Source organism: Scomber japonicus, chromosome 12 (genome assembly GCF_027409825.1).
Source record: "Scomber japonicus isolate fScoJap1 chromosome 12, fScoJap1.pri, whole genome shotgun sequence".
NCBI classification, from domain to species: Eukaryota; Metazoa; Chordata; class Actinopteri; order Scombriformes; family Scombridae; genus Scomber; species Scomber japonicus.
This window is the reverse complement of record NC_070589.1, coordinates 11956093-11972798: the sequence shown is the minus strand read 5'-3', so window position 1 is coordinate 11972798 and position 16706 is coordinate 11956093. Positions and strand designations below refer to the sequence as shown.

Here is a 16706-nt window from a genome sequence, read left to right as displayed (position 1 = left end):
CTATCTCACATTTGCACATGTAAAATTGTAATATTTTAATAATCTGTTCAAACACATCAAGATGGATACTTCTGCACTTTATTCATCAAAGAATTATTCATCTCTGATAAATGTTTCCTTCATTTCAAAGCCTGCTTTTGGTCACATTAGGATATTCTAATCTAGATCCTTTTGAGTTAGACATTTCTGTGCCCATTTTGCAATTTTACTAAACTTTTTTATCAACTTCCTAGCTGATATGACCTGTTTGTACATGTAACATTTGTCTCTTGAGATATTAATGCTATTTTATAAGTAACAAAATGACTGCTACAGAGTGTATCTACTGTAAGAACAAACCAGACTTAATGCACATCCTCTGTTCACTGTACATTTTTTATTAAGTCCATGTGGCTCAAAGTACAAACTGTCCTCTTGGATCAGTTCTGAAGCTCTTTGATCTTCTTCTCAGCACAGAATTTCTTTAGTGTCAGTGTAGCCACCAGTGAGAAGGTGGCGACCAGAGTGAGGATAGTTCTCATGGCTTTGAACCAGGCCGGGTAGCCAGGCAGCAGAGTCAGATCATAGTGAAGAGAAAGACCCAGTCCCATGATAACTACCATGGCTCCTTCTGTAAAATTGTCCTTGCAAAGCAGTGCCAGCCAGGCCAGGAGTGACGGCACCACACTGTTGCCCAGGTTCATCCAGTCAGGTCGAGCAGGACTGCCGTCAGGGATGGCAAACCCCCAGCGGGCACCTCCAAGGAAGGAGACTATAGAGGCTCCGTACACCAGTTGAGCATATGCCACTTCAGGGTAGAAGGACTGTGTCGCAGCCATCAAGAGAGGAGCAGACAGGAAGGGGATGAGCCCACTGAAACCAAGGTAAAGGGCAGGTTTAGGAGCCTGGGTGAGGGCCCTCAAACTGAATCCATCCTTGGTGTCTCCTCTCTTGGAAATGCCTTGTGAATCCCTGTGGCAGAGACGTGAGGCAGGCCAGCTGATGGGCCTGATGCTCAGCAGCTTTTTGGAGGAAGCTAGTCTGGATGGCATTAACACTGAAGAGGCTTGGGAGTGAAACAGCAGCCGAGCATGTGTTGTGTAGTTTGGTGCTCTGGTTGTGTGCTGCTGAAGACATCTCCATACTGGAAGCTATGGACATAGAGCAGAGAAATAAATTATTATTATCTGTTGGGACATTCAGTGTATTCCTTAGTGATCATTTTCTCTTAAACATACCCCAGAAATGATGCCTCTTCTCAATGCAAATCCAATCATTTTCAATCTGAAAAAAGACACACCATGAATCAGAGTTTCTCCAAATCACATACAGTATCATTATTTCATGCTTTTGCTTAATGGAGAACTACCATGATATGACCATAATGTTAAAACAAACTGGGCTGAACGCTGGCGCTAACAACATCTAGCATGCAACCTGGTATGAGTTATACTGAAGTAACAACCCATTAACCACATATGTTGCAGTTATTTAAAGGTTACCCTTTAAAAGTTGGTCATTCAGCTGTTTGCAGAGGCCACTGCAGGCAGAAAAACATACAACCAACCATTAGTCACAAAGTTCGCGTTAAGCGGCTAATCTAGAGGTCGTTTGTTGGCTGCTATTCTATCGGTGTTTGATTCAATCCCTGTCTCCTAATACTCCTGGTCGTAACCCTAGATTGGCGAAAGATCTCGCGAGAGTGAGTGTTTTAACCCAACCCATTACTGTCCCTACTTCTAACCCAGAGTCATTTGTGCCTAAACTTAACTAAACCACAGCGTTTTAATATCATAAAACATAGTTATTTTGTACAACAACAAACAACGCACCCAATAATGGATCATGCACAAGTATCGCGAGAGTTTCGCCAAAAAGAGTTTACCGTCTAGACACGACCAATGAACGACACTGCCTCTGTTATCGACTGGTTTGGCTGTCGATGTCAATGTTATTAAAAACGTTTAAAATGACAAATTCACAACAAAACGTGCTGGTGACGCTGTGTTCTTAAAATATGTTGAGCATTACTCATAACTAATGTGCTATAATTATATATATATATGACCATTTTATTTAATCTAGACAGGGTGGTACGTTGCTTTTGAAAACGACTGAAGTTGCATATGACGCTAGATCTTGAACGCAGCATAATCAAAATATGAGTAAAACTAAAAATTATGCAATCTATCAACTCTTTCAACAAGACATCATAAGTACACCACCTGTCATATCGCACTGGTCCACATTTGTTGGAGATATTTGTTGGGAAAAACTAAGAAAGTCCAATATTCTTTCCAGTGGTTAGTTTTATCCAATGAATCAATAACAGACACTGATTACATTTGTGAATAAAACCTTTAGTCAGAGAAACGCTGGTGCTTTAATTTAGGTTATTCCCACATTCAAAACAACGGTGGAGTAAACTGTCACGATGTATTGCTGATTTTATCTACCCTCACTTTTTTATTACTTTGGAAAAATGTTTGAATATGAAAGGAATATATGCTCCGAATTCCATTTACTTAATCTGACTACTACTTTGATCAAATTTTATATTTATTGATTTACGATTCTTAACCAAAAAAGGGCAAACTTTTCAGAGCTGACTGTCCATATCAAACATTATATTTGTTCTATATTTCAATGTACAAACAAAAAAAGTTGTACAGTCTACACCTGTGCAATCAAACTCAAGCCAATACAACCGCTCTGCTTTAAATTTTAGTTTTAAAAAAAGTTTATACGTTTCCCATTTTTGTTGGCATTGTCAAAAAGGTGATCTTCTTACTTTATATACAGAGCTCACACAAAGTGGTGGTGGCGTACTAGGGTGCATTATATATTGACTGGTTTTCCTAATATTTTGCCTTTCTCGTGTATGTTAATGGAGTGGACAAAATATTAGGAACACCATTCAATATAATGCATTTAATTATCACCCTCTTGACAATGTCAACAAAAACCGAAAATATATAAACTTCATAAATGTAGAGTTTATAACAGGTGTTATATTGGACTGAATTAGATTGCACAGGTGTAGGCTACTTTTTTTTAGTTTACAACCCTCAGTCTCCCTCGTGTGTACGTGTATGTGTATGTGTGTGTGTGTGTGTGTGAGAGACTGTGGACACACGGCGCTGTAAACTTGTTGTACGTTTCAACGTTTCAATAAAGCTGTTTAAAAAAAAAGAAAGAAAACAAAACATAAAAAAACACCAACAGCCGTTTTACTGGAGCTTTGTAACTTAGCTGCGAGAAAGTGTACTCTGGTTAGTCTCTGCAGAGTTTATTCACCTTTATACACCTTTGAATGACTCTTCGTGTGCGGCTGCCTGGCTCCAGAGCAGAATCACGGTATGTAGTCCAGACACTGTTAGCCTCGTTAGCACTTAGCAGAGCTGATGAATGTGTGCCGCCGCTGCTAAGGGAGCCATTTTGAAACTGTGTTGTTCCAACGAAGCCAGGTCTGTTTACCTCTATTGTATGTTCGTGACAGCTGCTTAAATATAAACTTTTAGCAACCGAGGGCATGTTAAACGCGTTTAAACTGAGCTAAACCCTCTAGCCGTGCTAATTATTCTGAAACAAACCTTGCACTCGTCGGGGGGAGACAGATAACAGGCTAGGTAACGCCAGCTATTAGCTAACAGTTGCTAACGTTAACCTTAGTTAACTAATAAGAGTTAGCTAGCAGCAGAGTTAAGACATGTAGGCTAGCGTCATTAGTTGGTGATTGGCGTCGACTAGTTAAAAACACCTTAAAGTATGTCAGTGCTCTTTAATTCATAACATTAGTCAGCTAGTTAGCTTGGCAAAACGTGTGTGCTGTGTATTGAATTGGTCCGCTGCAGTGTTTGTGGACACATGGGGTTTCCCGTAGTGCGTAATAATAATAACTGGCTACTCTCCAAACTCAGCAGTATTTTTGCTGTGTTATTTAATTATCAGCGTGGTTTCACACTGAACGTAAATGTCTAAACCCATTGATGTCGAGCTGTTACGTAATAGTTGAGTGGGACTACGTTAGCGGGTCCGTGGTCTCTCCGGCTCTGTGCGTAAAGGGTTAATTTTTGTTTAGGTGTTAAGCTGTATTATATGGCATGTTTGGTTAAGGTGTAGGATTGAAGACTGACTGTGCCAGATTGCATCCTCTGTTTCATTTAACACGCACTGCCAGGCCTGTTTAGATGCGCAGCAGTCAGGGAGAAAGTGAGGGAGAAAAGGTACAAGTTATTTTTGCACTGTTATAAATATTTCATTTACCAAAAGCCAACACATTTTATCAAAGAGCCAGCTTTCAGCATGAAACGATTCTGAGATGCCTGAGTCATGATTTTCGTCTCATACCTCTCAAAATGTATTTCATGTGTCGAGAGCAGTTTGGTTTCATGGGTGGATTGTGTCTTGAATATGAAGTTATTTTTGGCTTTAATAAGCTTTTTCAGAGGATGAGTGTCATGATAACACCTTTTATAATGTCTGGCATATTCTTTTTGCTATTTGCAGCTATATGTTGAATTAAGTTGAGCAACTTTGTTTAGTAAGGTTACCTGGTCCACCTATCTAAAACTAACACAATCTGATATAACTGTTCTTTAACAAGTCCTATCTTCATACCATTTTCACTTTCTATTGAAACTGTGTTGGTGAGGTGTTGATTACACTATGGTAATTTTGGAAGGTGTATATTTTGGTCCACCTAATTTAGATGAAACCAAATATTAGAAACAAAGTAAGCCCCACAAACTTCAGTCCCCTACTGTACCGTAAAGCTAGACGAGCAAGTTTGAAAAACTATTTCAACAAACAGATTGTAACTTTCATAAAGGAAGTGTTTATTACAGGTTGTATATTACGTATTACACTGCATGAATTTTAAGCAGGTGCACCTATTAAACTTGAAACTGAGCGTAGGTGTATTTTTGTAACCTGGAGCTTTGAGAGGAATTAATTAATGCTCACATTGTTTTTTTTTTGGTTCATGCAGGTCCAGTCTGTTCCTGTGCAGATCCCTGTGAACCACCAGCAAGAACACAGAAATCTGCACTGAAGCTTCGTGTGTGAAAAGTAACTCCATTCTAAAAGGAGAGGAAAGACCCACTTCACAACTCTTGGACACATGCTGTTTTCCAACTCTGCTTCTTTTGCCTGAGAAGAAGAAGGTTATTGAGTTACCTGGAGGATTTCTTGATTTGGGAAATATTAATTGTTCTCTAAGGACTTTTGTGCTTCATATGACACGAAGACCGTTCAAGTTATGGGAGGTTTTTGTTGAGATTTTTGGGCGTGCATATCTATGAAATCAGAGCTGTTCCATACTTCTGTGTCAATCAGAAAACCACCAATAATTAAATGGGCATTTTACAAATGTGAAGGCAAAACATAGAAAACTACAAACGGCATTATAATGTATCATCCAGCGGCAACTCTATTTCACTAACCAAAACTGAAAATGACAGCGATGTAACATAGGGTTTTACTTCCTTCATTGTCATGTGACTTTGAATCTTTGAGCATTATTTTCTTCAAACTCAGACAGTCTTTTTCACCAGTTTAATGAGTTGAGCAGTGGTTTTCAGTGACCTCCATTGCCAACAAAAGACTGTCTCTGAATTCATTTTTCTTTCCTGCATGCGCTTCAGTAGATCTTAAGATGATTCGGTAAAAGGCGACGCTAAAACAAACTGGCACACAGTGTGGCAGGACAACAGCTGTTTCTTCTCTCCCCATCTGGTGTCAAAGTGGAACTGCTACACAAACTGCTGTCCATGTTTCAGGGCAGACTTGTTTCACAGGCCGCTTCCTCTTATTGATAATAAGACAACCTGGCTCTTCCTCACGTTTGGGACTAATCACCTGTCAGATCAATTCAGTTTGCCAATCAACAAAGTCAGGTTTCAAGTCTTACTCCTGACAGTAGAGCAAATGCTTCAAATAAATTGGTGAAGAGTTCAATCGGCCTGGACTAGAAACAGTAGCACTTGCAAGGTGATCGGCTCAGGAGCTGCACAGGATTCAAGAAGGAAAAACCTTTCCCTCGTAGACCACTTTGCCTCTGCTTCAGAATCCACTTCCTGCTTGGCCAGTTTTCTGGATCACCATTCCAGATCATTCCTGCGACCTTTTGACCCATCTCCCAGTGTTTCACCCTGGACGAAGGGATCTGCCTCTGGGGAAAGGGGCTGTGCTGTCCTGGCAGAGGTGGAGAGGGGGCCGCTCCCTGTCTGTCAGTGCACGCACTCTGTGATCAGTGCCATCAGGCCTGAGGAACTGAGCCCAGCCGGACCGAGAGAGGAGGCAGAGGACTTCAGAGCCACAGACTCTGGGGTAATGATTGCGCTTCACCTGACTGACTTGGCTTGGACCACCATGCATGGATGTACTCAATACCCATGAAATTAATTTCTGTTAATGACTCGCAAGTTTGTCAACATTTCCACCAAATAAGAAAGTGTTTAAAAAATCCTATTAAGCATTCCTTTTTAAGACTGTGCTGTATCTCATGTGCTTAAATTATGAGAACATAACTCCATTATGAGCCATATAAAGCCACATGTATGTTAATGTACTTATTGTGCTGCACATGATATCTTCCATGCAGCCTGTCAAGCAGTTATCAGCTTTACAGGCACAGCTGCAGCAAGTCCAGCTTTGTTGTTTTCTGCTAAGAATAGGACTCTTTTTGGCTTGCATTGCGGGGGACCTTTTATACAATGAATTTCTAAATAACTGAAGCCACTTTGAAGATGACATAAAATTAAAGATAGATGGGCATGGAAGTGAGTTTAAATGTCACAGATTGACGTTGCCGTGCTTAAAATTGCAGAATATTAAAAATGTCTGTCTGTTTCTTCTGTTAGATCCTGGCCATGAGGTTTGATGCCTCGATCCACTGACCGGAAACACTGGACCTAAATGGCGCAGCATGACTTTGTCCCTGCCTGGCTTAACTTCTCCACACCCCAGCCTGCCAAGGTGTGTGTGTGCACATGAACAGTATGTATGTGACGGAGTGTGTGAGCTGATCACAGGAAACAATGGTGGGTGAAAGAGATGGAGCTTGAGTGTGACAGTCAGAGTCACTGCACTAACACTTTGTGTGTGTGTGTCTGCACACCTGTGTGTGTGTGTGTTCCCAGTGACGAGTCACCCTCGGGGACTGAAAGTGCAGTCAGTACACGGTTCAGCAGAGGGTCACCTAGACATTATGTACCCTTATTGAAAAAGACTGATGACAGAAGAAAGTAATAATTTTACCATCAATGACAACTCAGATATTGGTTGGAGATTTCATGGAGGTGTTTTTCTAATGATTGCATCAAGGCATTATTTAATTAGTCGTATATACAGTTAGATAACCTGCAGTATTATTTAAAATTGGGAAAACATTTACTGTTACTTGGTGGAGGTTGAACAAAATTGCAGCCAACTGGAGGTTTGTTGACTTTGCAGTGATTCAGTGAAGAATCATATTTCTGGAGAGGCTTTTTTTCTGGTGTTCTGGGTAGGTTGATATCACGCTATGTCATTAGAGATTTTGTTTATTATGACTAAGCTTAAGCATTGCCTCGCCAAACGCTGCGTGACAGTGTTTGAAGTGAACTAGCTGCTGTAGCTGAATTTAAATGGACATTTCTGCTTTCTTTGCTACCGTTTCATCGGTCTGTTTTTTAGCCAGTTTTATTTTCTGTTGTGAGAATTTGACATCAGTAGCGACTGACATACCTGGCCTCTCTGACATCACTTTTTTTAGTTGACGTTGCAACTCTGTTAGCTGTCTGAAAGATGTAGAAAAGTAATTGGCTGACTGTTCAGTGAGAGTTCCTCAACCGCGTCAATTTTTTCCCTTTTTTGGCATCTCAAAGAGCATTATTAGTGTTACATCGTGGACACAACCAACAAAAACAAACCAGGAACCAATTAGCAAGATCCGTTAGATCCGTTAAAGATTTTGACTGTTGCATTTATTTATTTTGCAGACAGGAGATAACAGGCTGACTGTGCTGACTGGTTTACATTTGCAAGCGATCTTCAATGTTAAGTGTTTTTTAAAATAGAAACGTCCAACCAAGCAGGATTATAACTGTAGCTGAAATGTTGTGAAAATGGCTGTGACTGTGAACACTGCACGATAAACCTACTTCTGTTAGAAAATAGTGAGATTATAGACATATTTAATTTGTTGTTTGTGCAGTTTAAATATCACAAGAAATGAGAGCAGTAATAAAATTGTTGTCTCTGAGTATTCCAATATTCAGATATCCCGATCTGTTTGACACAGCTTGATGATGTTACTGACTTTATTTAACCTACAAAAGCTGTGATTGGCTCGGTTGTTTTTCCAGTTTGGGGTATTTGAGAGAAACGTGTGAGGACAGCAACACAGGAGCTATTTCAAGTGCTGGACTTGATTTAAGGTCTGATATCAAGCTGCATCTCCTGCACTTAATTCAGATTAAATAATGAATGAAAGCTGGAAATATAGCCTCTTGATAGTGAAATTTGGGGGGCGAATTTGCAGATTGAGCTAGTCAGATGTTAAGTAAACAAATTGGATCGATGCTGTCCTTCCTTATTTAAAAAAAAACAAAAAACAAAAAAAAACATGTCTAACTGTCTGACGGTCCAGCTGAGTGAGGTTGTGAGTGTGTTGGCTCCCGCTCAGAGCTCAGGGTAATCTGTGAGTCAGGAGGCCGTCCAGCTGAGTGCAGGCTGTCTGCGAAATCAAGAGTCAAGACAGAGAAACAAGTGCACAGTCACTGTCCTGTTGACACACGTCTACACACCCCCTGTGTCGTTCGTCTTCAGGGATCAGCGCACACACTCTCCTTCAGTCTCGGTTTATTCTCTCTGATATTGTTGTGGTGTCTTAAAGAAGTCATAAAAGACTGAAGGACACAGTCAGATTTGATCTTTGAACCTCATGACAAGGATGTGACTGAGACGGACTTGAGCAGTCGACGCTACTAAACCCACAGCTGTGTCAGTGCAGTGATTTCAGATTATACGACTAAGAATTATGCATGCTGTGTTTCTGATCTTCCTGACTCCACCACGACAGTAACATTTCTTATGATAAAAAATTCTAAGATCTGTTTTTGACTTTATTTCCTTAAGAATACATCCTCATGTTGACCTTTTTTTACTGTGAGTTATTGAAGTTTTCTGAGGCGAGAGAGGAATTGAGATCTCAGCTATTAGTTTCTTCACAACAACAAAGATAAGGTAGAAAAAAAAAAAGAGAATCTGAAAAACAGTTCAAAGGTAATTTCTCTTTCGTGTCGTCAGTTCACTCTGGATGAGATGCTCTATCACAGTCTAGGCTTCTTTTTTTATTTTATTTCTCACTTCCTCTTTTTTAACACCCTCTTCTTCTTCGTCTCCTCCTCCTCTTCCAGTCCCCTGCTGCCAACCTTGAAAAACAAGGTGAGCCCCACCACCACAGAGACGGCAGAACCGCTGTGAGCCGCCGCCGCCACAACTCATCCGATGGCTTCTTCAACAACGGCTCCCTGCGCGCTCCAGCAGGTAACCATGTGGATCAATCTCCCTGTTACTGTCACTGCAGGTTTAAACTGTGGAGAGAGACACATCTGAGAGGCTTTACTCTAGTTTATTAGACCTGAAGTCAGGTGGAAGCTGGATGGAGAGATGTTGGAAACTGGGTCACTAAAATACGTGGTTGAATAAGAATGATGATGGTGTGAAGCGTCTGTTTTAAGGGAGATGAGCTCTAATCAGACAGCATGATTGAAAACACTTGTGTGGGCATGTAGTTAACGTCTGCTGCTGAATGTCATTTAGTTTCATTCAAGTTTTTCCACACTTTTTCATCCTAACTCACTAAACTTTGAAGGTGGAGTGTCATGTTTTCTGTCAAATCGAGGGCGTAGCCTTTATTAAGGTTTCAGGATGTAGTTTAATCTAATAAAGTAAAACGATCCAGTGGAAGTCACTTTTGGAGTCTGCAATGACGGCAAGCAGGAAACGTTAACTGACAGAAAATTGGATGTAAGGCACTGTAGTGTGTAAGGATGTATGAGGTAGAGCTGCAACAATTATCTGATTTAAAAATTAATTGATCAACAGAAAATAAATGGGCAATTCTTTTGATAATTAAATAAGTGCTCATTTTGCTGGTTGTAGCTTTGTGAATGTGTGGACTTGAAGTTTCTGTGTCATACATGATAGTGAGCTAAATGTCAGACTGCAGGCTGTTGATGAGATCAAACAAGATATTAGAAGATGTCACTATGACGCTCTGAGGTATTATAATAGGCATTTTCACTATTTCTGCCTTTTTATAGACAAAAGCATTTATCAGTTAATCTGGGAAATAGTTGATAATGAAGATTATTGTTAGTAGCAGCCCTGGTATGAGGCCACTTGTTCTGCAAGGCAATGACGGAGGTGGTAGTGATTTTGTACACCTTCTGTTTTAAGTGTCCTCATGTCGAGATTATGTCAATATTACTTATTTTCCCCCAGTGTGCAGATCTGTACACTCCTCACTGCACTTTGACAGCGCTGCTCTGCTCATGTTTACATATGCGGCCCTTTGGGTGTACCACCACGATGCTTTCAGGTGCAGTGGCAAAGTTCAGTTCAACAGGCTTGCAGTAATATTTGGTTATATTATATTTAGACTCTCCTGAAACGTCTCACACTCTTGCTGCAAGTGTAGTTGTGGTTACCTTCATTGTAGGTCATCAGCAGTGAGGTGTTTCCCTGATCTGTTCACAGTAGTTGTTTTGGTTTCCTGGTGGCTTTTTGACCGTTAGTCAGTGATGTGGCTGTTTTGTGAATATCCAGCATTAAACCTGGTTTTAACTCCTGTAGTCTGCAGGTTTCCTCTCTGTCTGCTGTTGTACTGCAGTAGCTCAACGCCCGCCTTTCTCAGTGTGCAGCAGCATGTCTGTATAATGTCTTCATGTTAAGTAAAATGATAGTGAAATTCATCCATTCAGACAATAGTTCAGTCCTTGTTAAATTAAATGAACTCAAAACATTTCCCAAACTAAAACACAAGCGTCTCATTATCAAGACATAAAATTTGGGGGCATAGAAGTGTCAATAAATAAATAAAATACATACATATATATTTTACAGGTTTAGACCAATGAATGGTAAAGTTAAGTTACTGTTTCATCCTTCTTTTGTTTCACACCTGCCGCGTGTTTCCTTATTGGCGTGTCTGTGTTGTGTGTCTCAACATTAGTCCAGTTGACCAACCAGGCCGCAGATAAGCACATGTTAAAATGCTAACAAAGACATCATCATCATCATCATTCATGAGACAATCTGATAACAGAATTATTAATTTGCTTTGATTTGCTTTGGTCAGCAGAGACTGAAGCAATTCAGCTGTTGTTCCAGAAGGTTATTAGTGAAACCACTCACCAAAGCATAATTTAATAGTAGTTCTATGTTTTTGCTTCCTGGAGGTGATGGATGGCAGCAGCCCTCTCTGCTTCTGAGGCATGACTCTGTGGACTCGGGGGTGGCCAAAGGAGGACATGGTGGGCTGGCAGGCGGCTCATGTTGGAAAGAAACACCCAGCTGGCACGGAGCTCTGCGGGGTGCCCAGGATGGCCACCACCACCAGGGACGCCACCCCAAACGGGGAGGGAGCGACAGGGACAGGCAGGGGGGGCACCGGCAGCGCAATGGTAACTTCCATCCCCGCAAGGGCACCTCGTACCAGGACAAGTTCCCCAACGAGGAACGCAAAGATGGCAAGGACGACAAGCTGAAGTTTGTGGAAGAGGACTTTGTGAGTAGCTGGCCGTAGACCTTGACATAGTTCTTGAATGACACAGCTCCACTGAAAGATAAGATAACTTGAGTCAGTGACAAAGCAATCTAAGCTTTCAAATAAAGAAAGCTCAGAATACAGCCTGGCTATCAATACTGACTTTCTATTTAGGAGTATAGCAATTATTAACACCTCTGATATCAGAGCTGTTGTCACTTACACTTTGCATTTTCTATTATCTCCATCTAAAATAAAATGTTAAGTGTTATGCTTCATAAGAGTTTCCTGCTTCCTATCAGTCACCAATGCTCAGATTCTTGCATTTTAACATGGCTTGAGACTACAAAATATGAATGTTTTGTCTTCTTTTTTAGCCTTCCCTCAACCCTGAAACAACTGGAAAGCCTGGGACTCAGATGAGAGCAGTGGCTCCCCATGCTGGAGTGTGGGGTAAGAGCTCTCAGTCCACATTAGGCTGTAGTTCACTTTAATAATTCTTGAGTTAAAAGGACTCGACAGTGCAGTGTCCTCCTCACCCGCGGTAGCATTAACACAATGACTGTTGTGATTATATTCCAGAAAACCCCCCTAGTGGCAAACAGATGGTGTCCAAAATGCTGGTCATCAAGAAGGTTTCGAAGGAAGACCCCAGCACAGCCTTCTCCGCGGGGTTCGCCAGCGCGAGCACCCTGCCCACCAACGGCAGCAAAGCTCCCATCGCAGGCTCCAGCGTCTACAAGAACCTGGTCCCAAAGCCTGCTGTGGCCCCCACCAAAGTAAGACTGGCTGTGATGTGGATTTATGTTTTTCCTTCGGTGTGCTGGGCTGTGACGGAAAGCAGTCTTTCCTTTTTCTGACAAATGCACATTATCTGTCCTCTTAAAGAGCACCCAGTGGAAACCCGGTGGTAGAGAGATCACCAAGTCTGGCCTCCACATGCCAGGCCGAGATTCAGTTTTCACCAGCCCCGTCTCTACAGCCAAACCCAGCACCCCAGTCAGTGCGCCACAGCACAATACCCCGAAAGAGGTGAGGACAAAGGGGAATTTAGGATTTCTATAAACCCAAAAAGAGAAGTTTTTTTTAAGTCAGACTTCCTGCTAACACGTAAATCTGCACAGCAAGCAGTGTCACTACATGCTGGACATGAAGCTAGCCTATCCCTGTGCAAGAAAATTACAGGTTTTATCTAAACATAGTCATTACTGTATGTGTGAGTGTGGTTGGTGACTGAAATTCTCACTCACATGTGTACATGAAGTTTTCTCCTACAACAGCATGTGTTCGGTCGTCTGTTCAGTGTATTATTTGTGTTTTTGATATCTGCTGTTAAAGGCTTTACATTTCAAAACATCACAAGACAGAACGCAGCAAAAAGGTGAATCTATTGCTGACTAATTGTGACAAATGAGTGCACTCAACATCATCCACCTCTTCTTGCCCCCACCCGTTCTCTCGTCCCTCTTTGGCGTCACTTCCGCAGCACCCTTCCAGCACGACTCCTCCCATAGACATCGCCCCGTCGAGGCTGAAACTGATGCGCCGCGGTCCAGACCGTAAGAGCGAGTTCCTGCGAGCTCTGAAGGACGAGGGCACAGGAGAGCTGACAACAAGCAGCAGCCCAGGAACATCAGGAGAGGTGGGCAACTTTCACCGAGGTTCACTTTCAAAAAAAAAAAAAAGAACCGTAACACAAGACAGAGCAGGTGTCTGTCATCATGGTATACAGAAGAAAATTCTATTTTTAGGAGGCAATGCTTTAATGTGAATTCTCTTTATGTAGAAGTCAGTTTTTGAATTTAACAATGTAGCAACACTTTTTTTTTCTTAATCTGCACACAAATTCTCTGTTTGTTTTAGTTAGTTTTAGTTTTAAATCACAGTTTTACCAAATGTTACATTACATCATGATAATGTCAAGGTATCTTTTGAAATTACATTCTTAAGGAGGTTTTCATCATTTGATAGTGACGGTTGATATAGATTCAGGCAGGAAATTTGGGGAGAGAGACATACTATGAGGGGAAGTTGTGATAATGTGGTTCTTAATTACTATTTCAACAATACAGCATTTTTGAAGTGTGTTTTGTCGCCATGTGAATTTCTCTCAGGGTGAAAGCAGCACCCCAGAGCCCAAAGCCTACAGCGAAGAAGTCTGCCATGAGAATGGTCTCTCCTACTCCCTCAGTGACTCAGACACTGAACACTTGTCCAGCTCCTTGGAGGCAGAGCACAGGTAGGACAACACTTGGCACAGAACTTAATACCCACACACACACACACACACACACACAGGGTCAGCCAAACAGAAAGTGACTGTTTGTCACTGTAATGTGCAGGTTGCTGAAGGCCATGGGCTGGCAGGAGCACCCAGAAAACGATGATAACTTCCTGCCTCTGACAGAGGACGAGCTGAGAGAGTTCCAGACTAAAACTGAACAGGTGAGCTCTCAGAGAAACATCCCACATCTCACCTTTTAAATTCTAGTTTTGGTTTGTCATGTACAATATATTTTTTCCCTGATTTTAAAATTGAGAAAAGAACAAAGTGGTATCTCTTTGACGATCTAATAGTCTCTGTCCTCCGACCAGCTGAAGAGGAATGGCATGCAGAGGAATGGGGTTCTCCCGAGGGCGCGGGGTGTGACCCTCCACTTCACCCCCTGGAGGAGTGTGGCGGAGGCGCACGTCGAGGAGGGCTCCGAGTCCGAAACCAGTAGCAGCAGCCAGACCTCTGACGATGACGACTGCATCAAATCCTAACGTGGCTTTACGGAACAAACAAAAAAAAAAAGAAAGAGAAAAAAAAACAACACACAACAGCCAACACCACATCCCAGCAAGCAATCTCCCCTCTTCCTCTCATCTTTGTTTTTAGAGCACCATTTTGAATTTCTTTTTGTTTTGATTTTTTTTGTTGTTGTTCTTGCACAAGGGAAAAACCAATCATATCCCAGTGAAGGGGGAGATTCCTGCTCCGCCAGACGTCGTTTTCCCTGCGTTTCCTCCTTCACTGCAGTCCCTGCCCCTCTTTGACCCCCCGCCCCCCCTCCTACTCTTCCTCCTCCTCCCCTTCTTCCTTTTTTCTTCCTCGCTTTGTGGAACTGAAGTGTTCATCAAGAAAAGAAGGGCAATGAATGCACACTTGATTCTGCTTTAAACAGACTAACTCATTTCATTGATGATGCTGATGACACATTATTAATGATATTAATAAAAATTGGTTCCTGACAAGCTGATATGTTTCAATATGAATCTGGCTACTGTGGTGTTTGAGTCCACGTGGGCTCGACTTTCTGTAAATCAGTTCACATTGATCCCACATGCACTGAATTCCTGTCAGCTGGAGTAGTAGTGTGTATGTACTGAAAAAAAGCTGCTGTTCTTACTGGATGGCTGTTGAGCAAGTATGTCGTCTTGTGCCAAGAACTCCCAAAGTCGCTTTTTCTACAAAAATATTTGTGCTGAATGGACCATTTTTAAATAGTTTCAGAGTAAATGTATATGAAAATATATATAGCTTAAAAAGCGTTCTGTAGAGAAGCCAAAGCCTTCATTTAAAGAAAACACATTTGTGTCTGAAGATTCTCTGACATCCAAATTATTAAGATGTATGATTTCTTGATAGCTGCCATTGACTTAGCAGTTTGTTTTTTTATGGATATGGTCATTATATTTCTGCAGAGGTAATGAAAGTGAAAAAAGAAGTGGGGAAAGTAAAATTGCTAATATGTTGTAAAGGGAAGCACAATTCAACATGCTGATTTTTTAGTGGTCAGATTTCTAAATGTTCAGGCTTTCAGATAAAAGCTTTGATTCAGTTATCATCTCAGAGTACTTACATGAAACTATAGTCTTTGACTAAAACATGTAAACTAACTTAAAAGGCTCCTTTCATTTTTGAAAAACGATATTTTTCACCGTAAACAGCAGCACAGGTGAAATTATTAACAGCTAACGATGGCTTCATTCCATTTAGGTGTCCCAGTGAACCAGAATCCACAATACAGGGGCCCTGATGAGCAGAGTAGTATTAACTGGTAGTTATCTCGGCTCATTAGACCCGTCAGGTTGGCGTGGGGCAGAGTGGTGCTGAGATCGCTGCCATATGTATTCAAAAGAAAACTACAGATGGTTCAGTTGAAATGGGCACAAGAAGTCTTGAGAGGTTTAATCAGCCAGATGAAGTGAACACCTGTCAGAGTCTGAACCCACCTCAAATAGTCTGAACTTTAAATTTCTTCAACAGGTTGTTATTTCAGGGTTTATTAGAAAGACCCTCCAGCCTTTTTTCCAGACTGGGAATCATCATCTATGTTCAGTATAGATGAAAAACACTATCACATCAGCCCCCCAGTCCATTCAATGAATAATTAGTGTTTGAAAACTGAGTAAAACTTAAGAGTAACCCCCTGACCCTCCCTCCTTATTACTGTTGTCTTTCATTTGTGCTTAAATGATTTGATTATTCATGCTTGGTGATCCTTCAGAATGCTGTGTAACTGTGGGACACTGGAACTGGAATATTTGCTTCCTTGTACCAACGACTTTTCACAAAAGTGTTTGAAAATAATGTGGATGTCAACACAATTTGGCACAAACCTGTAATGTCAGTTCCACCTGCATTCATAGTGCTCTTCAAATGAGGATGGATTAACAGACAATGGAGATTCAAATACAGTTTTAGTGTTGAAGTGTTTTAATTGGGTTTCTATGTGATAAACATTTTAAACACAGCTAGTATTAGTAAAAGTTGGAATGTTAAGTCCCAGATAGAGAAACCATCTATGGAAAAGTCCCCTCCAGTCCCAGTTCTGTTAAACCTATAGTTTGTGAGCAATGACAGATGTGTTTGTCACTAGTGTATGACTGCCTATCAACTTTTATATTATATACAGCATTACAACCCTAACCCAACTCATTTTCATTCAAGGGCCACATACTGCCCAATTTAATCTCATGTGGGCCA

General features: G+C 41.3%; 2 protein-coding genes across 4 annotated transcripts; one reads left to right on the top strand and one right to left on the bottom strand.

The window, feature by feature from the left end:
* Window positions 1-323: 323 nt before the first annotated feature.
* LOC128368530 (transmembrane protein 69-like) lies at window positions 324-3338 on the bottom strand. Of its 2 annotated transcripts, none has more exons than XM_053329372.1 (3): window positions 3277-3338; window positions 1218-1263; window positions 324-1130 (listed from the first exon to the last, which is right to left on the bottom strand). In XM_053329372.1, exons 2-3 carry the CDS (start codon window positions 1254-1256, stop codon window positions 420-422), a joined length of 750 nt encoding a protein of 249 aa, XP_053185347.1. In that variant the 5' UTR covers window positions 1257-1263; window positions 3277-3338; the 3' UTR covers window positions 324-419. The 2 variants fall into 2 exon arrangements, with proteins under 2 accessions (XP_053185347.1, XP_053185346.1); XM_053329371.1 differs by lacking the exon at window positions 3277-3338 and adding an exon at window positions 1482-1614.
* On the top strand, window positions 3157-14976 carry gpbp1l1 (GC-rich promoter binding protein 1-like 1). 2 transcript variants are annotated; one of them, XM_053329368.1, is made up of 12 exons: window positions 3157-3336; window positions 4970-6309; window positions 6843-6957; window positions 9381-9510; window positions 11427-11755; window positions 12112-12187; window positions 12317-12513; window positions 12623-12766; window positions 13221-13376; window positions 13849-13973; window positions 14077-14179; window positions 14330-14976. In XM_053329368.1, exons 3-12 carry the CDS (start codon window positions 6898-6900, stop codon window positions 14498-14500), a joined length of 1491 nt encoding a protein of 496 aa, XP_053185343.1. In that variant the 5' UTR covers window positions 3157-3336; window positions 4970-6309; window positions 6843-6897; the 3' UTR covers window positions 14501-14976. The 2 variants fall into 2 exon arrangements, with proteins under 2 accessions (XP_053185343.1, XP_053185344.1); XM_053329369.1 differs by having other exon boundaries at window positions 3330-3446.
* The last annotated feature ends 1730 nt before the right edge of the window (window positions 14977-16706 follow it).